Source organism: Paroedura picta, chromosome 4 (assembly GCF_049243985.1).
Source record: "Paroedura picta isolate Pp20150507F chromosome 4, Ppicta_v3.0, whole genome shotgun sequence".
Taxonomy (NCBI): Eukaryota; Metazoa; Chordata; class Lepidosauria; order Squamata; family Gekkonidae; genus Paroedura; species Paroedura picta.
The window spans coordinates 105360012-105381363 of record NC_135372.1 but is presented as its reverse complement, the minus strand read 5'-3'; the positions used below and the strand labels follow the sequence as shown (position 1 = coordinate 105381363).

General features: G+C 41.6%; 1 protein-coding gene across 5 annotated transcripts in view; it reads right to left on the bottom strand.

The window, feature by feature from the left end:
• Positions 1-21068, bottom strand: part of CAMK1G (calcium/calmodulin dependent protein kinase IG) — a 56330-nt gene extending 35262 nt beyond the window's left edge. For 2 of the 5 annotated variants that reach the window (XM_077334863.1, XM_077334866.1), the window contains exons 1-2: positions 20927-21068; positions 7181-7298 (exon numbers count right to left, since the gene is read on the bottom strand). In XM_077334863.1, coding sequence (XP_077190978.1) covers positions 7181-7272 — 92 coding nt within the window. In that variant the 5' untranslated portion in view covers positions 7273-7298; positions 20927-21068. Of the gene's footprint in view, positions 1-1991; positions 2099-7180; positions 7299-14116; positions 14137-20598; positions 20739-20926 lie in introns of those variants that run through there. The other 3 variants (XM_077334864.1, XM_077334865.1, XM_077334867.1) reach the window with 3 other exon arrangements.
• Positions 21069-21352: the final 284 nt, after the last annotated feature.

Sequence of the window (21352 nt, the reverse complement as noted above, 5' to 3'; positions counted from 1 at the left end):
AGTATATTTTTAACTTGCTAAAGCTGGCCATCTTGCTAAAAGGTTTTGCACAAGCAGCAAAACACGTGGCCTCCCACGCTATTGCTGTCCATCTTAGCAGGTTAATAGTGATTAATTCTCACCACTTGAAGAGCTGTTGAGCTGAAGAGAGGCTGCTTCAAGGGCATTTCTGCAAAGCACCTCCCAACCCGCCCCACCCCCCACCAGAGCTTTCCTTCACTCCACGGCGGCCATTACTCTGCTGGCCGCCGAGAGCAAGGATAGGCTCGCTGGCCCCCGCCCCGACAACGACTCCCCAGACCCCGGGGAGCCCGCTGGCCGGCTCGCTGAGCCACCCAGCGCCCTCCCCGGGGCCTGGTGAGCATTTTTCCAAGTCGGCCAGGGAGCCAAAACGCTCCCCAGGCCCCAGGGAAGGCAAGCCGCGGCTCCGCGAGCCATGGCTCGCCTTCCCCGGGGCCTGGGGAGCATTTTGCTACATCGGGGGGGGGGGGGAGGAAAACCGTCCCCCAGGCCCCTAGGGCCCGCTGTATTTTTTTACAGCGGGCTTTACTGCTAGTAAAAGAATATCTTATCTATTAAGGGTAAAGGTATCCCCTGTGCAAGCACCAAGTCATGTCTGACCCTTGGGGTGACGCCCTCTAGCGTTGGCAGACTCAATACGGGGTGGTTTGCTATTCCCTTCCCCAGTCATTACTGTTTTACCACCCAGCAAGCTGGGTACTCATTTTACTGACCTTGGAAGGATCGAAGGCTGAGTCAATCTTGAGCTGGCTGCTGGTATCAAACTCCCAGCCTCATGGTCAGAGCTTCAGACAGCACATCCGCTGCCTTACCACCCTGCGCCACAAGAGGCTTTTATATCTTATCTATTAGGTACATATAAAGCATCTTAGAGTCTACACGACTAATGACAACAAGTTCAGGCCAAACATATTTCATACTGATCTTCCTCAGAGGTCAATTTACAGTTACACACAGGTATCTGTATGCAATAATTCCCCCCTCTCCAATTTTCAACAGGGGGTAAATAATTATTTAGTCTGTTATAGCTGGTATTAGACCTACAATGTATTCATATTGGTTGTTATATGCCAGGCAAAATTCCCAGCCAGCAAATATTTCTTATTCCTCCACTTTTCTCTGAGAAACGCACAGCAGGATTGTCCAATACTCAGAGAAGGAATAAGAAATATCTGCTAGCTGTGAATTATGCCTGGCGTATAACCACCAATACAGACATATTGCAGGACCAGAACCAGCTATAACAGATTAAAGAAGTATTTACCGTCCTGTTAAAAAATTGAAAAAAAACCATGATGTATACCTGTGTGTATCTCTATATTGACCTCTGAGGAAGATCAGTGTGATCAAAATGCATTAAGTTTGAACTTGTTGATGTTACTGGTGTACACAATGAGATGCTTTAAGTGTGCCTAATCAATAAGAGTTTCGCTCTGGCTTCTGAAAATTCACAAAATGATGCTCCTCTGTCTCTAGCTTTCCTATGAATCCATGAAGAGTAGAAATCTGCCATGCATGCCTTTAAAGCAATAAAAGGAGAGTTAGGCAGCAAAGAGCTACTAGTAGATAGATTTACATAGGACTGGAGCCTTTGTATATTAAATTGTCCCCTAGAGTAGATCCCAGACTTTTAAAGTGTATCTGTGAACGTGCAGAAGACGAATCATTTTAGTTGAGGTTTTGGTGCAATGCTGCTTGTTCCCTCTCTGGTTTTCACATTATTTTTATTCTCTTATCTACACTGCTTAATCACACTTCCCCACTGAAAACACCCACTGCATTGGGAGGGAATCAGAATTTCTAGCAGTATCTTTCCTCGCCACCCAAGACAGTAGGAAATCATCAGCCCCCTGATCAGATGCTACGGCATCTGTTCCATGTTTCATTCCTAAACAGTTTAAGATAATTACAGCCCCACATTTAGTCTACTTGAATCAACAAGCTGGCACAGAGGAAACAAAAGCTCTCACCAGCTCTCCTTCTATATTGCACTGCGGGGTTCTGGCTCTGCAAGTCTGATCTCATCCCTAGGGCTGACTAACCATGGCTGCATCACAAGCCAAGGACCCTATTCACATAAAAGCATGAGTGAACAAGGCAGACATCATGCTATATATAATTAGCAAGATTTAAAGGAACAGGACTTCCTCTGTCCTTTCATAATCAGAGCCTTAGCTCTGTTCAAATTTAACTATGTCTCAGTTTCAAGCCAAGCCAGTTCAAATTTGGCAGTTGTTCTCTGATTTAACAGTGACTCGCGTAACCCCAAGCTTCTATTACATTTATTTCAGTTCTGCTCAAACTCTTTTTAAATCCACTTTGACACATTTGGAACTATAGGGGATGGTACCTGATGCTGAAATTGTGTTTTTAGCAGCCCTGTCTCTATTCTGCAGTGAGCTATGGGAAGGATAGCAGGAGATTAAAGATCCTTTTAACTAACAGATTTGGGTAACTGATGGGCCATCTATGAGCCAATTTGCATAACCTTCCATGTGTCATGACAAAAATAGGGTAAAGACAATGAATGCTCATACCAGTGTCCACTTGTTTAGCACTTCTCATCCCATTCCATTCCAATCCGGAAGGCTTTTCCTGGCATTGCATTTCTTCTGCACTGCCAGTGTGATCTTAAACAGAGTCACAATCTTCTATGACCATTCAATTCAATGGAGTTAGATCAGTGTAATGTCAAGTGAAGGGATTCTAAAATGTAGATTGTCAGGTTGACACAGCTGGTATATTTTACAAAGGAGCCATGTAAATCTCCCCTTTCATATGCACAAGAGTTTACTAAAGGCAGAGACAAATATTAGGGTCTGTCTCTAATAAATAGGCACAGTTAAAGTGTGCTGCTTTGATCTGTGGACTTCTTGTTGGGCCATCCTATCAATGGTGAACAGGGAGCCAATTTTCTCATGAACTGCCTGTCTGCCAGCCATTCATGGCTTTTTGATAGGTACAGCCAGCATGGTGTAATGGTTAAGAACAGTGGATAGGAATAATATGGAGAACTGGGTTTGATTCTCTACTTCTCCATATGAAGCTTGCAGGGTGATCTTGGGCCAGTCACAGTTCTCTCAGAACAGTCAGTCCTTCCTAACCTTACAAGTTGTGAGGAAAAGAAGGGAAGCCTATTGTAAGCCACTTTGAGACCCCTCATAGCAGAGAAAAGTGGAGTATGAAAATAAAACGTTTCTCCTTCTGTATTTCTTCCTAATGTTCAGCTTTCATGCTGCTGTGGCTGCCATTTCCTCCACCATAGCACTAGATCATTTTATAAGTTTAAAAAATGGCTGTTGTGCTGTTTTGCACTAATAGCTGTGCTATTGCACCCCAACACAATCTATTGCCATGCCAACTGAAGGCCCAGTTTGTATCATTAAATAGTAAGTCTCTAGTCATCTTCATTACACAATTAAAAGGGGAACTATAATCTACCTTGTTCAAATCTCACCTCCCCACATGCCAGTGTCTCAACAGTATCAGTCTGGCATCTGCAGCCTAAGGTTGCCAACTTCCATGTGGTGCCTGGAGATCTCCTGATCACCAGATGACAGATATCAGTTCCCCTGGATAAACTGGTTGCTTTGGAGGCTGGTCTCTATGGTATTTGTATTGTAATGAGGTTCCCCCCTCCTAAACCCCCATCTTCATCAGACTCCACCCCCAAAATCTCCAGGTGTTTCCCAACCCAGAAGTGGCAAGCTTATATATAAGCAGGTTCATGTTCTAATGTTTGCTGACAAACATATGATCAAACAAATATACACCTTGGTTGAAAACAATATTTCAAAAAAAATGAATAACTTTCAGCTGCTTGAAAATATTTTTCTTATGACATGTTGGGTCTAAAACTTTTGGTCATGGGGGGAAAACACATACATTTTTAAACATGTCACCCTAGCTGAAGATGCATGGATGACTGAAATATTATATTTTCTGACAGGGTTCATTTTCAGATATTTTGAGCTCTTCTTTCAACTTTTTGTGGGAAGAAAAGCTGTGCTGGGAAAATGCAAATTGACACAGTGAGAAAAGTGTTTAAAAAACCCATTATTCACAAAGTGAGCCTTGCTATGGAGGGATAATTGAGAAGATAAGCAGACCCCTCAAGGCGCAAGGAAGGAGAAAATGACAGTCCTGTTGCAAGATGAGAGTCACTTGAATGCCAAGGCAGAATTAAAGAGGATGTAAAGTGTGAAGGAGAAATCTTTTGACCACTCAGCCATGTAATCATAATCAAGCAACTAGGGCAGCTGCTAAACAGGGCAGAAGTTCTTAGAAAACACAATGATTTTGTTTGTCAAACAGAATGGGATGGGAGGAGGACAGCAAGTCAAATGATTGCATAAGGGCTTGAGTAGGAAGGCTCAAGGCATGATGGGTACAGACTTGACAGGAGATTGTATTGGAACTTATAGAGGAAGTATACCTTACAAAAGGCAAGAATCTGAATTTCTTTGTAGTTCCTTGTAAAAACTAGGTTGAAACAATGCCTGATGGGACACCATCATCCTGCGCATTGCTCTGCCCATGGCGAACAACCAATAAGATGAGGGTGAGGCATGGCAATGTAACAACATCAGCTGTGTTTACATAGCAGTTAGAGAAAATGTTCTTCAAAAACCTTATTTCTTAGATGCAGTAATGAAACCCTAAAAGTGGAACTATAGATTAGGTGGAATTCCATGACCCCCCCCCCATCTTCCCCCCTTGATGATTCAAAGAGGGTTACTATTTAAAGGGTCAAACCAGCACTGTGGATATATAACTTCCAACTTGTATGTGTACACATTTCATGACCTGAAAAATGGAGCTCTTCCACCAGGTCTATGGTTGAGGCCAGGGCGAGGACAAGATCTATGTCTCCTCCGCAAAAAAGGAGTACTCCACCATATTCTATCCGTGGTGGTCAGCTGTTCCCCAGTCCCCCAGCGGGGATAGGTGGGGTTTGGCTGCCCCCATGTTTTCTTAGTAGATTGTAATTGAACTATTGGTTTTAAGGGGATTTTAGGGGATTTTATTTATCTATTTTATCTGCAACTTGCCATGAGCTGGCTCTGCTGAGAGTGGCGAGCAATAAATTAAATAATAATAACAATAACAACAACAACAACAACAATAATAGTAGTAGTAATAGTAATGAATGTTTCAACACTAAGCTGTTTTTTCACTACAAAAACTGCAACCCCTATCCCCTGTAATGTTTCTGGGTCCACAGACAGAGACTAAAGGAACTAGGGATGGTTTAAAATAACTTCCATATGAAGAGCAGTTCAACGGTCTTGTACAGCCATCACTAAGTCATTTTCAAGGGCCCTAAAGTTTGTGAGTTTTTCAAGGCAAGTCTTTAATTATCAGTTCCTTAACAGTATCTCTTAATTGTAGATTCATTCACTACAGGAAACATATAGTTCCGTCCCAAGATGTAGCACAACTCTTGCTTGGCTTGTGCACTGCTCCTTTGTCCCACTTGAATCACTTAATTTTAATAGTTCTACCCTATCAATAGAGCCTCTTGTGGCGCAGAGTGGTAAGGCAGCCGTCTGAAAGCTTTGCCCATGAGGCTGGGAGTTCAATCCCAGCAGCCAGCTCAAGGTTGACTCAGCCTTCCATCCTTCCAAGGTCGGTAAAATGAGTACCCAGCTTGCTGGGGGGTAAACGGTAATGACTGGGGAAGGCACTGGCAAACCACCCCGTATTGAGTCTGCCATGAAAACGCTAGAGGGCGTCACCCCAAGGGTCAGACATGACCCGGTGCTTGCACAGGGGATACCTTTACCCTATCAATAAGTACAGTTAAAAGTGTGTGAAGAGGAATGCTCAGTGACAATTCCCAGGTTCAAAACTCTCTTTTTTCACAAGTTCCATATAGCCTAAATTAAGTATCCTGGCTGGCCCATGGTCCCATGAAGATATTTTAGCAATTGCCATGCAGTAGTATCTACCAAGGTAATGGGGTCAGAGTTCCTTGCTAGAAGTTCCTTGCTAGAACAAACCAGTGGTCCATCTAGTTCAACATTCATAGTGAAGAACCAACTAAGAGGCCATATGTGTCTGTGTCTACCCTCATTGTGGCCTCCTAACACTGGCAGCAAGAGGTTTATTGTCTTAGGATGTGGATGTTCCCTTTAGTAATTATAGCTAGGAACCATTGATAAACCTGTCCTCCATGAAAATCTGTCTTTAAAGTTACTTATAATAGTGAATTCAGTCATAATTTAATTGCCTGTTAAACAAAGGAAAAATTCCTTTTATGTACTCTAAATCTATTGTCTGTGAACATTACCCCTGAGTTCTAGAATTATGGGAGAAAAAATTCTCCGTCTACTTTCTCTGCCCCATGTATAATCCACTACGGCCAAAATGAAATTGAGTTTTACCCGCTCCTTCTAATTTGCCATCCTGTAATTCGCACTGGGGGTAAACGGTAATGACTGGGGAAGGCACTGGCAAACCACCCCGTATTGAGTCTGCCATGAAAACGCTAGAGGGCGTCACCCCAAGGGTCAGACATGACTCGGTGCTTGCACAGGGGATACCTTTACCTTTACCTTTAATTCGCACTGGCAAACCACCCCATATTGAGTCTGCCATGAAAATGCTAGAAGGCGTCACCCCAAGGGTCAGACATGACCTGGTGCTTGCACTGGGGATACCTTTACCTTTACCTTTAATTCACAAGCAAGATATTCTCTGCAAAGCATGCCATGGTTTTATTTATGCTGAATAGCTTGTTCCATACTGGTCAATAAGTCCTCAGACTTATAAGTCTCACATATTATGTACACATTCTTTGACTGTCTCTCATGGACCCAGGTACTTTTATTTTGAACTGATGGAATGAGAACATATCCTAATCTAAAGCAATGACACCGGCTACCAATACTCTTCCAGTTCCAATTTAAAATTAAAGCCCTTCCTGGCCTAGAATCCCCATATCTCCAAGCTTGCTTCTTTCCTTATGAGCCAAGTGGCTGATTTATGTTCTTTGGTTCTACCTCTTCCAATACTTATGGGCATTGCGTCTTTCTGCCTCTGCTGCTGCTTTTGATTTACTTCTTCCTTTCTGTTTTTTATTGCTTATGCTGTGTTGAAAAGAAAATTTAGCACTGGTGGGATATGACTGTTTAAAAAATAAACAAAAGCTACTTACGATCCAAGTGCTTCCATGAAAATGAATGTTTTCCTGATATTGTTGGTTTGTTTCTTCCAGGAACTGCCCTCCTCCTCTTGCTTGCGACCCATCTTCTCCAGTGTTGAAGCTGAGTGTTCTGTTAGGATATAAAAATTGAATCAGTTTGGTTTTTTTTAAGTGAAGGAAAATATGCTCCTATAGTAATAGAGAGCCTCTTGTGGCACAGGGTGGTAAGGCAGCCTACATGTTGTCTGAAGCTGAAGCATGAGGCTGGGAGTTCAATCCCAGCAGCCGGCTCAAGGTAGACTCAGCCTTCGATCCTTCCGAGGTCGGTAAAATGAGTACCCAGCTTGCTGGGGGGGGGGGGTAAACGGTAATGACTGGGGAAGGCACTGGCAAACCACCCTGTATCGAGTCTGCCATGAAAACGCTGGAGGGAGTTACCCCAAGGGTCAGACATGACTTGGTGCTTGCACAGGGGATACATTTACCTTTTATAGTAATAGAACGTTCAGCTACTTTTTGCATCACTGCTGCAGACAATGGGCAATTTCTTGATAATCTGAGATGCAAAGCTTCACAATGACTGTTTAGAGAGCTAAAATCATTCCTTCTTAAGCAGGTTTTGAGTTATTTATGATCAAATTCATATTTATGAAGAACATCCAAGGCAGCAGTCTGGATTAGTGGTTCGTAGAATCATAGACTCAGAAACATAGAACTGGAAGGGACCTCCTTCCAGCGCTTAGGGGAAAATCCAGAAAAGTGGATTCCCCCTGAAAAAACCACTACACTTCTGAGCACAAGCCGCAACACATCATTGAAAGGCACGTGTGTTCGCAAAATAGGGGTAGAAAGAATTTCCCTCCCTAGCTCTCGCCCCCGAGCTTCCGGAGACACGATCGCCGTTTTTTTCCCTTAGACCGGCGAAGGCAACAAATAAGTGAGGCTTCTCCTGCTGAAGTCCCTCCACAAGCAATTCAGAAGCGCTTAACAGTAAAACAAAGCTCCCTTCTGCAATTGTCTTTAAAGTTCCCGAGTACAATACAGCCCCTGCCCGTAATTTTGGCCAGAAATTGCACCCAAGAGGGGGTTTACTTGAAGAGCGTGTAAACCATTAAGCGCCAGCTCCTACGCCAGCGAAAAAGGTCTTGAGACATCGAATGAACAAATACTCATTGCTACTGATGTTTTGGGGTTTAAAAAAACAGTTTTTTAAAGGGAAAGGGGCTTTTCGGGAGCACAAACACAACAGACTGATGGCCAGGGGCAGGAAGAAGTGCAGAAAAATATTGCCTCATTTGTCGCGATTCCGGCGAGATGGGAAACCTGTGGGGAATGAATAGACCGCTACTGAGACTTCAATATTCCACTAGAATTGAGGGTATGCGGAATGATAAAATTCCACTATTAAATATAGCATTTCATAGAATCATAGAATCATAGAGTTGGAAGGGGCCATACAGGCCATCTAGTCCAACCCCCTGCTCAACGCAGGATCAGCCCTAAGCATCCTAAAGCATCCAAGAAAAGTGTGTATCCAACCTTTGCTTGAAGACTGCCAGTGAGGGGGAGCTCACCACCCCCTTAGGCAGCCTATTCCACTGCTGAACTACTCTGACTGAAATTTTTTTTCCTGATGTCTAGCCTGTATCGTTGTACTTGAAGTTTAAACCCATTACTGTGTGTCCTCTCCTCTGCAGCCAGCAGAAACAGCATCCTGCCCTCCTCCAAGTGACAACCTTTCAGATACTTAAAGAGGGCTATCATGTCCCCTCTCAACCTCCTTTTCTCCAGGCTGAACATTCCCAAGTCCCTCAACCTATCTTCATAGGGCTTGGTCCCTTGGCCCCAGATCATCTTCGTCGCTCTCCTCTGTACCCTTTCAATTTTATCTATTTCTGCGTACTGCAAACATTTAGCAACATTAGTTATTGTGCGTAATGGCCCTTGTAATTACATTTTAATACAACCCCCTATCAAAAAAAAAAAGAAAGAAAGAAAAGGGGGAAAAATACACTATAGCTGCATTTCTCTTTTCTTTCTTTCTAGAACGTGGAAGGGAGGACCCAATGAATTCAGTGGGCAATAGCTTGAGGACAGGCAAGAGGAAATTCTTTTTATACTAAGTAGTAAAATAGTGGATTTCACTGTAAATGAGTGCAGTGATGGCTCCAAGCATAGATAGCTTTAGAAGGCAGATTCATGGAGGACATGGGGACTAAAGTGAACCACAGTATCCATAGGCAGCAAATCTCTGGAGGGGAATTTCGCTTGGGGAAAAAAAGCAGCGTTAGGCCAGCTCAATGGCTTAACACTAACCCCCCCCCCAGGACTCTGGGAATTCCCCACCTGCTAGCTCCCCTGCCTCCCTCTAGTGCGTCTTGCCACTCAGCATGCCTCCTTGAAATGGCGGATGAGGGGAACGTGCTAGACACGCTCCTCTCTTCGGCCCGTTAGTCAAGACAGACGGCCAATCACCTTCCTTGCAGATTTAAAGGGACCGTGATGCCTGCTATTTTTCATTTTAAACCTATTCATTTAAACACATGCCTTAATTCATGGATGCATGGGAGCAATTGTATGTCTATTGTTGGTCCAGGCTGCTTTTTCAACAACAAAAAAGACAGCCCTGTTCCCGGTGAAGAGAGAGGGAGGTGGACTCGAGGGTGACCATTGGAGCAGGAAATCTCGATACTTCAGTGACTTTAGCAATGCATGCATCTTGTGCAGGTGTCTTGCAGGTTGCTCTCATAATGCTAGCGCTTATTTGCAGGGGTAATCCAGTTTTGTGGATTTCCCTGCAAGCGCTATAAAATGGAGGATGTTGCAGCCTGATGCAGATATAATGCAGGATGTTCACGACGTCGTGTAAAACGCCGAAAATATGGCATTTACAAATGGTAAGGATTTCGCAATTTTTAATGTGTGCAGATTTCCCCTGGATATTCATGCTAGGAGGTAGCATCAGGAGTAGAGTTTGGCCTCTATATCCTGTTTATTTGACTCTCCAGGTCAAAGGACTGACCAGTGTATGAAACAGGATGCCAGACTAGATGGATCACTGGTCTGATGCAGTAAAGCTCTTTTTGTATTCTTAAAGATGGCTGAAGTTGGCAGGATTTATCACATTGGCAAGGGATTCAAAAGAAAAGAAATGAGGGATTAGGTCCATGTAGGTCTCCAATAACTTTAAGGCTGCAGAGACCAAGGTTAGGAAATCAAACAAATGGATCTCTTGATACCTCTGAACACTGACATTTCAAAATAGCCACTGAACATAGTCACTGGAACAAATGAAGGTTGGCACAAGGCTGTGTTGAATTATGCAAGATAAGAAGAACTCAAATAAATAAGTCAACATCCTGAAGTGGGAGTAGCAAGGACAGAAGCTCTATTTCCTCCAGCACTTCCTGCTTTGTCTTTAGATGATATCCTGTACCATTTCCCCCAAAACTTTCCTTTGCAGCAACCACCCCCACATTTTTTTATTCTGTTTGTAGACAGAAATTGGGGCTTCTTTCATCTTTTCAGTGTACAAAATGCCTAAATATGGAGGGATGGAAATTGTGTTTGGACAGATGAATAGATGTTAGTCTTGTTAACTGATTTTTTGCTTTATTCCTCCGTCCACTCCTTTACCTATCTTGGGGAAGCATGCGTGGTTCTCCATCCTCACATCAATACAGTGAGGTTGATCATGTGCAGAGGTGATTAGCCAAAAATTGTCCACATGGGGCTGAACAGTTCTTTTCTATTGACACCACTATGACTCTATCTGATCTCAAGAGCCATCTATTCCTGCCTTTATGATAAACTGGCAGTGGACCAAGAAATAATAATGCATTTGCTAAAGAATAGTTCACTGCTTTAAACACAGGTTCCTGGAAGAGGTATTTAACAATGAAAATTGAGAACTTTCCCATTGTCCTTGAACACCAAAGAAATGGGGGGGGGGGGGGTGAGGACTGTCTGCTAAAAGTGGCCCTGCTGCATTTTTCACTTCTTGGAAGCTCTTAAGCCTTCACATTTCCCAGAAACAAAACAGAGTCTTTTGTTAAAATGGAACATTGTGACAGAAAATAACTACAAGCAAGGAAGCTAAAAGTTCACCTCTCAAAAAGGTAGTTAAGATTTTCATTCCCCCTGAAACTGTATTTGCCACCTTTAATTAGCAGGGTTACATGATTTTCAAGTGCCCCAATGCTGGGTTTCAAAGGTTAATTCAAGTGTCTTGAAAGAGAAATTGACTCAGTGGCTAAAGAATGACAGTTTCTGTTGATAAACCACTTAAAGGCCACAACATGAATTGGTCTTTACCTTCTTGAAAGTATGTTACATTCATCTGTGAGCAATAAGCAGCTAATTGTGATAAAAACATGGCCTTCTTAATATATGCTGATGAAAACCTTGGAGCACAGTGGGGGAATTAAACAGAGACCTTGTATTGTCAAGACTAGTAGGTGTTGAATTGTAACCAATATTGCCCTTGACCCAGCCAATCAGATGCACAATAAATGCCAATTTGGAACTCTATCACTGAGTCATACACTCACAACAAAGTTTTCAGTTAGTGAATTTGCAGATAATTCAGCAGTCCTCAACCTGAATATCAAATGAACTGACTTTCTCAAAGGTCACAATTCTACACACCCTGCATACTTGGAGTAAAGTGTGGAGCCACTTCGTAGGTGATGGAATATGATAGACCTGTAGTGTACACGAGTCAATGTAAATAATCTCCTCCTATATCCTAATTGGCTCATTAGGAAACTTCTTGCTGCTTTGAGCATATTTCCTCCCTGCTTGCCTCCAGAATGAACAAGCTGAATGAAAACAACACAACACTTATACAGCTAGGACTCTCTGTCTCTAATATTCATTTAGAAAGTTGTTTTTCTTAATAAATCTATTTTATTCTTTTAAGTGGCATGATGCTTCATATCTCTTTGCATATTTAAACTCTGACAACAGGGTTATGGTCCCAGTGTCAGCCTTCAGGTTGCAAAGTAAGAGACAGATAGCTTTGATAGGCAAAGGAGAAGAAACAGAAAATAGCAGTTTACTGGAACACTCAGCGTAACTACCGACTGGATAGGTTTATTAAAGTGTCTGATCTGGAAGGAAAGAATCAAGAGACACTTGATAGAGATGGGACTGTGACATACCATAAGAGACCCATGACCAGGAGATGACCAGCAGGCAAGACAAAGGACATGGGATTCTGATACCAAGAAGGCAAGAGAAGCCCTAATTAAAGTTTTGACTAACAGATGTTTTGAAGGTGATTCAAATGCCGATAGCAAAAGCAGTCTCTTTGATACTAGAATGAGTGTATGTTAATTCATCTCTGAAAAGCCAATTCTATTTGAAATGAAACTCTTTAGCATTAAAATGCCAGAGAAAAGGAACTTGTGTAACCACTTGGGTAAGCTCAGAAATGCTGAGAAATAAATTATAAGCAACAAAAATCAACGGCATCTTAATACGTCTAAGCAGAAGAGTGCAAAACAAACAAAAAGGGAGAATGTTAAACCACCACCCTAAAAGAAGTGCTTTGTATTGACTCAAGGTGCAACCTAAAGTAAGATGTAGTTAGACCAGTGGATGTACAAAACTCGTGTATTCATATAGGGACTACTTTGAAACCCTAAATGAAGAGAGAAAAGAGACTTTAAGTGTGGCAGATGGAAGGTCTGTGGTTACAGATGGATAGGCTCAGGATTTGTAAAATGCAAATTTCCAAATGGCCATATTAAAGAGGTTTTCATTAAAAATTGCCACACCTTGCAAACTACCTGATTCCAGTAAGAGTACTTGCTAGAATGATGTCCAAATGATCTTATTTAGAAAAAGGCATTTTTCTAAATGACTAAATGTTGTAATCATAAGAAGTGTTCCTGGCTGTGGCACAGACATCTTGGACATAGAGATAATTGTGCTATTGCCCAGCTTCAAAACCAGAACTTGACCAAGGGCATAAGGATAATCAAATGCAATACTGAAAGAAACTTAATGCAATGCTTTCAAATTAAAGGAACCAGAGTTTTAGTAGAAACCATGAGACAAACCACTAATTCATAGTGATGCATGTGGCCCGATAAAGACAGAGGCTCCTAGTGGGGGCAAATATATTCAAACTTTTATTGACAGTTTTTTATACAGTTACCTACTAGATCAAGGAGAAAAGCCAAGTACTGGAGAAAGTCAAGTCATACATTGTAATGGTAAGCAACAGGTTCCAGAGAAAACCATTGGCCATTCACACAAACAATAGAGGAAGAGAATATGAGGGACATAACATGAAAAACTACTTGTCTAAACAAGGAATAGAACATCAGATCACTGTTCCATATACTCCAGAACAGAATGGCGTGGCAGAAAAAAAAAGAATTGTTCCCTAATCAAGGGGTGTAGGTGCATGCTTCTAGAAGCACAGCTACCTTAAAAATACTGGGGAAAGTAATTAACATTGCCATCTACGTACAGAACAAGCAGTCCCCCAAAAGTGCCAGAAAAATGCCATATGAACTTTGGTATAGACACAAACCAAGCATGAACCACTTGAAGGTGTTTGGGTCAAAAGACTATTCCTATGGTCTCAAGGGACCTTTGCAGCAGGGCCCTCTCCAGGCCTACACAGGGACCTGATTCTGTTGAGAAGGACATGCAAATTACTGGGGGATCTGAGTGGGATCTGTAGATTATGGCTCCAACCCATATGTTAATTTTTGACTTTTTGGAGGCCACCTTCTATGGCATATGCCTGATCCCACTCAGCTACACTTTATAATGAGTTTAGATTTTGTATATAGAGTGTATTGTTATAGTTCTGACCACTGAGGAAGACCCAGTACGTTCGAAAGGCGTTTGGTCTTATGTGCAGTTAGTTCTGTATAGTTTTTATGTAGTTTTTATTCTGTTTTTAAATTGTGTACCACAATAAATAATTACCGTTTTTATATTATTTTATTGTACAGCTCAACTTCTGAGTTCCCACTTGTAAAGGTTGGGTTGTGTTCCTTTTTTGGTTTTGGTTTTACAAGAGATCTGTTTGAACCAACTTACAGCTAAAACAATGGGGGGAAAACAGACAAGCCACTAAAAACAAGCCAGGACAAAAAACAAAGTTTAAAAAATAACAACCAATGAGCATCCTTAAAAAGATATAAACAGTCCTCAGGATAGAAGCAGATCACTAACACCTAAGACCCATTAGCTAAAAAGCCCACAAGACTTATCTAAGGGGGCCATTGCTGCTGCGGGGGAGGAACACCGACAGGGACCTGGCTGGTTGGAGAGATTGCCCAGCCCTGGCATTCTCTGAGCAGTGTGTGTGTTGGCATGGCAACAGGGGGTGTGGCTGAACTGGGCATCAGTTAAACGGATGGCCTGATATTCTTTGGCCTCTTTCCCCCCTTCAGGGCGCCCAAAGACGCAAAACCCACCCTCCCTCCCTGTTTATGAATTGTTTGACTTTTTGTTAGAAGTTGGGTTATATTATTGATTAATTGTCACAGCCTGCGGAAGTGGAGCATGGGAAGGATCAATTTTGGGGAGGCCAAGCTTGCGCGCTGTCCTCCCCTAGATTTGGGGGGCCCTTTAAAGGGCTGTGTGGATGCAGAGCCTGATTGAAGGCTAGCATTTCCGGGGGGCAGGAGAACCCAACAGAGGCTGGTGCCCAGAGGGGTCACTCCATGGTGCCTCCCCCCCTGTTTCAGCCTGCCATTATGTCTGGGTTTTGGGGCTGGATAGCCAAGGCAACCCGTTGAGGGGCAGGCTGTGGTGGGCTTCCTTGTGGTAGGGTAACCACAAGATGGCATGATTCTCTTCCCATGCTTGCCACGCTCAATGTTGAATAAAGGCTGTGGCCAAATATTTTATGCCAAAATTATGGTTGTCAGTGTCCTCATTAGGTGGTCAATATCCCCCTGCAAGGCAAAAGCTTAGGGGAAAATTAATTATTTGGCTATGCCTATAGAAGAGCACAGGAGAGCTTCAAGCAGGAAGACATTCCGAAGGCAAAGTGCCACCACTAAAAAAGTGATTGGAAAGCATTCAAAAATATCATTTTCAACCTACAGTCTGAAGTGATATAATCTATTCTCTCACTTCCATCACTCTGCCACTTCATTAGCCCTTATTGTCACCCTCTAGCATAAAATACAGTCTTCTTTTCAATTGCCCAGAATTATGGCTAGTAAACTCTTGGTGCAGACTGCTTTTTGGGAAATAGCAAGGAAGTCTCTCAATTTCCCCAATGTCATAAAAGATCAGAAGAGCAACTTATAGACTTCTGTGAAGACAACAATTTCAGGCAACTGAACAGAGGATTCTATATGTAGACATCATCAGATGGTCAATACAGAAATCAAATAAGTTACATAACTGGCAGAAGAAAAGAGGGAAGCTCAGTTCTCTCTGCTAAAACAAGCTCATTGTGGTACAGACTATGAAATAGATAACGAATCAAAAATTAGAATAAAGCCAAAGAAAAACTCTAAAACATTCATAGTGTCAAAATTCAATCAAAACAACATTCCTGATGAGTTTAAAGACCATATAAAGAGGATATTTATATTGCTAAGTTCAAGGGAATAAGAACCAGAAGAATTGAGGGTTGAAACTAGAGATATCAAGGAAGAATGTGCAAAACTATTTCTGTAGCCAAAAGAAAAGAAAAGCCGCAATGGATGACTGATGAAATTCTTAAAATTACTAAAGCTAAAATGAAAAGCCAAAGTAAAGGGTGACAGAATAGAATCAGAAGTCTAAAAGCAATGTTCCAGTGCCTGGCATGTAGAGACAAAGATAATTGTTATAATAACCAATATAAAGAAATGAAAGTGAAAAAAAAAAGTAGAACACGCGATACGTTCCACAAGTTCCAAGAAATCAAAGGGAAATTCAATGCATGATATGGAAATACATTACCTGAAAAGGACAAAAGAAAATATGGAAACAACACACTGGAGAACTATGCAGATGAAAGGATACATTTCCTTCCAAAAAGAATCTGTCGAAGAAGAGCCTACAGTTTTAGAAAGTCAAGTGAAAGCTGTGCTTAAAGCAATTGGGAGAAATTATCAAGAGTAGACGCCATTTTAGTAGAGTTATTTCAAAGCACAGTAATGGACTCCATAAAAATCTTAACAAGAATATGCCAACACAAATAAAAAACAAAACAATGGCCTACAGATTAGAAACACTCAATCTACATTCCAGTTCCAAAGAAAGGAGACATCAAAGACTGCAGCAACTATCAGACCTTCACATTAATTTCTCACATGAGTAAAGTGATGCTCAAAATCATATAACAACCATCCCATAACTGGAATAAGAAATGCCAGATGTTCAAGCTGGATTCAGAAAAGAAAGAAGCACTAGAGATCATATTGAAAATTTATTATAATCACTGGAGCATACTAAAGCCTTTCAGAAGAAAGTGTTTCATTGATTATAGCAATGCTTTTGATTGAGTGGATTATGAAAATTTATAGTTGATTCTAAATTAAATGGGTGTACATTTGATGTGCAACTGATAATCTGGACAAGTTCACCTTGTTCTTCATATTTCTCAACAGAATTGGAGATTAAGAGTAGAGAAAGACTTTTGCTAATATTGCAGGTCTGATAAGTTTTTGTTGGGGTATAATTTCTCTTTGGTGAGATTGTTCTGAGCTGCTGTATAGATTCAAAGACCAATTATAAAAATTTGAATAAATAAAATGGCCTTTTTATAACTGCCCCTGCCACCCAGAGCTGACTGCTTCTAATTCAATATATTCCTTCTCTGGATAAATTATACTAGTATTGGATGGGGAAGGATTATATACATTCCTTCCAGGCCATTATGCGTGGAGGCTTGACAGACAGCATAAGGTGAACATATATAGCTACACACCTCTTCCCCTGAGCATGCTTCCACTTGGTGAGCAATGAATCACATGGGTGCCATGTGAAAGTTAAGCCAATTGGTTTAAGCCACTGAAATGAATGGTAAAGGCCAGCAATAACAACTGAGAATCCACTGTGATTACCAAAGCAGGGATGAAGAGGAGAAGCTGCAAACAAGGGTAATTAAGGGATTAATTAAGAGGATGTGCATGTGACAGAAAGATGCCATGAGGACTTTTACCAGTATGGAATAAATGTGGTAGAATGGAATGCCCCCAGGGCATTTGAGAGAACTACCATTTTCTGTTGGCATTTCAATTTCACAATTGTGTGCTGCTATATTCATATATGCCTTTCAGCAGCATCTAGTCTCTGACTATAGGGACAGAAAACAGTTTTAAGGGAATGAGAAGCAGAGGCACAGACTCCCACAACAAACACACACACATTTCATTTGTTTTGACATTGGCTGTGGTCAGAAAAGTATGGTAGATAACTAAAGCCCTACAAGAGCCTTTGAATAATAATGAGTGGAGTATGCACACCCTGGGGAATGATGCTTCTTTCATTCCATTTTCAATATGGCAGGAGATTCTGAATCTTCTGTGCTAATGAACCCACCTTCCATTTCTGATGCTATTTAATGGTATATCCTTCCTGAGGTATAATCTTTGTAATCTGAGGACAAAGGAAGCACATTTTAAAATGTTTTTATTCCATTTGCTGAATATACAGAGATTTTTTTGAGCAAATTAAAAAAAATAACCCAGATCCTTTTATTTTTCCCACATGGAAGTCAAGGGAAAGTGCATAATGTTTCCGGAATATATCTAGGCACTACCCAAATCCTGCTATGTTTCAGGATGGCTGCTGTATCATGTGATTTCCAAACATATCCTGGATTTTTTTTAAAGGCAAAAGACATTGAGAGGTTTGCCATTGGCTGCCTCTGTCTCATTACCCTTGTATTCCTTGGTGGTCTTCCATCCTAATATTAACCAAAGCCAACCCTGTTTAGCTTCTGAGAACTGAGAGATTGGGCTAGCCTGGACTATCTAAATCGAGGCATATCCTGGATTGGATTTGGATATTGAACACTTTTAAATTGACTGGGGAGATCTTAAAATTGCAGGCTTATGATTGGTGTAAAACTTAACTTCCTGTACCTTGGAATTTTAGAGTTCTTGCTTTTGTAAGTTCCATTTGCCCTAGAATTTGTGATCTTGATTACTTTTTGACTTCAGTCTAATACTGACTGTGTTGATACTTAAACACAAATCTGAGTGTGTTCATTGCTATTTACTCCCAAGTAAGGGGACATAGAAAGTCAGCATCATTGAGCTCAAAACAACAGACAAAAGATCCATTGCAGTCCTAAATATACACATCAGAAAATAACCATGCAGTTCTATGCAAAGTTGCTCCAATCTAAATCCATTAAACCCAATAACCTTAGACTTGGAGTAATTTTGCATAGGATTGCACAGCAAATCTCATTAATTTCATTGACCTGAACGACACATTTCCATTTATTCTGTTAATGAAATGCTTCCCATGAATTAGTAAGCAGGTGTGATGTAAACAGTACATGATCTGCTTGTCAAAATCCAAAAATCCAAATCAGAGCTGTTGTGCCCTCATCTCTGATCTTGTTGTTTCTGCTTGATGTGACAAGCCCTGAACTCCTTACTCTGGGTTAGGTTCTGATTCACTTCTTTAAAATCCCCTTGTGTATGATCAATCTTTATACAGATGGCAAACAAAATGCTCATCGCTTCTCCACTCGTGATGTTATGGCAACTTTGCATAGCTGCTAGCAAGACTGGATGCAACTGTGAATGTTCGCTCCATCTGCTTCAAGCTCCCACTCAACCATTTTATCTCCTGTCTACAGCGGTTTGATGCATCTTTCAGGTGGGAGTAACAGTGCTGGGATGGCCTACCTTAAAAGGATGTTAGGAGATTACAGCTACCCTTTGTGAAAATCTTGGAATACTCAAAAGTACAAATATGACTGATAATAAGCACAATCACCACAATAATAATATTCATAAGAAAAGAATTAAAGAAGAAGCAACAGAGTCCTACGTGTTAGAGCAAGAAAGTGCAACATAACCATTAAGAAGTGCTGACAAAATACAGTGTCTATTCTTTAGTCAGAATGTATAAAGTTCACTACAAAATCCCACTGGAACTTAGTTAACTTTAAAGAAGACTATGAAAATAAAAATAAAATTACTCATTATATGATAACTGCCTTGAGCCTTCGGGGAGGGCAGTATATAAATATAAATAAATATTATATTATATGGGACAGCCTGTATTCTGCAATGGTTAGTGGACTGGATTAGGATATAGAAAATCTGGGTTCAGATCCCTGCTCTGTCATGAAGCTTGATGGGTAACCTTGGGTCAGTCTCTCTCTGTTTCTATATAACCTACCTTACAGGATTGTTGTGAAAAATGGAAGGGAATGCTGCCCTGAGCTCCTCAGAAGAAGGGAGGGATAAAAACACCTCAAATAATAATGATGATGATAATAATATAGCCATGCAAGAATAACACATGCAGAGTGGTTAAATATCTCTGTCCAGACTCCCATTATAAAGGGCAAGAAGTTGTGATATTGAAGGGTACCCAACCCTGAACTAATTAAATAATTATTGCTTCATACTCTTTGATCTAAAGAATATCACCAACTGCAATCTAATGTGATCTGGTATAACCTTTAATACATTTTCAAATAAAGATGTTCCATTTTATACCCTACAGCAGTGGTCTCCAACCCCCTGTCCGGGGACCAGTACCGGTCTGTGGATCAGTAGGTACCGGGCCGCAGCTCCTCTTCGTCCTCCTCCCTGGCTCCTGCCTCAGGGGCTGCCCTGCCACTCTGCTGCTGGCTCACCTTTGGTGCTCTCCAGAAGCCGCCAGGGCTGGGGCTCCCCCTCGGCGTGGCACTGTGCAGCTGCTGCTGGCAGCATCCCGAGCAGGCAGCGGGAAGTCAGGGGCATGGGGGGGAAAGCAAGTGGAGCAGGGGCTCAGACGGCGGCGGTGATGTCCCTCAGCAAAAGACTACTCCCCCCTCCTGGGCCTCAGTAAAATTGTCAAGCATTGACCGGTCCCTGGTGATAAAAAAGTTGGGGACCACTGCCCTACAGGAGCAGTAGATGCATATACAGATACAGTAGATGCATATACAGATGGATCCTCTGAATGGATCCATTAATAACGCCATAGACACACTGGGTTGTTGGTTGAAAGATAACATTAAGATGAACAGGAAAACAGAATCATGCATTTTTACAATAAAACTCTCTTACAATTTCAAACTTTAGAGAGAAAGAAATAGAGGACATATGTAACCCAAACAATTTTCTTCATATAATTCAAGTCTCTAATACAAGTCAATACACTTTAGCAGATATACAATATGTCACACAATCAAATTCTGGCAGGCATAATCATAGCTAAAAGAAAAGTTGAAGAGGGGAAATATAACATATTCTCAGCAATGAAATGTTCAAGAGAAAAACATGTACCAGTATATAGGAGTCATCAGACAACGTTCCTGATTTCAGTGGATCTTAGGTCCATTAAAAGGTAATTCAAAAATCAAATTTACTATTTGTTTTCAGATGAATGTTTGCAAAGTAAAGGTAGCTCCCTCTCTCATGCTCCCAGCTTCAGGATAAGCATCAAAACTAGCAGAGTACTAGACTGAGCTGCAAAATTTGCTAAACTGCATTTTCAGAATGAAAACATCAAATGAAACTGAACCTCAAAGGAGAAAATGGATTGATCAGGATGCACTTTGCACAAGATCAGCAGAGAAGACAAATGCAAGTCAAGGAAACAGGATCAGCTTACCCCCAAAACCCAAACGAAGCAACTTCTGTTCTCTGATTCTCCTGCTCAGCTCTGCAGGGATTAAAGGCAAGCACCGTGCTAACAATAAACTGAGATTAAAGGGGAGGAATGCTGGAGGCTCCTTTCAGGAGATAGTAGCTAGGCAGCTCTTAAAGGGGAGTGAAGGAATATGAGAATGTGCTTCTCTGTGGGTGTCCCTGAAGCAGTAATAGAAGCATATTTTACGCTTCCAGCGCACCTGTCATTAGCACACTTCAAGGAACACAGCAACAGGCTTTGAATTGCATTCGGGCATACCAGGAAACTGATTTAGCAGGTCCAGTTTTCAAAGGGAACTCATTAGCTTGTCGAACTCTTATATTTGCTCCCTGTGGTGAAAACTGTGGCAAAAACAGTGGCTTGCTCCATGGCAGTGGCTTAACTGGT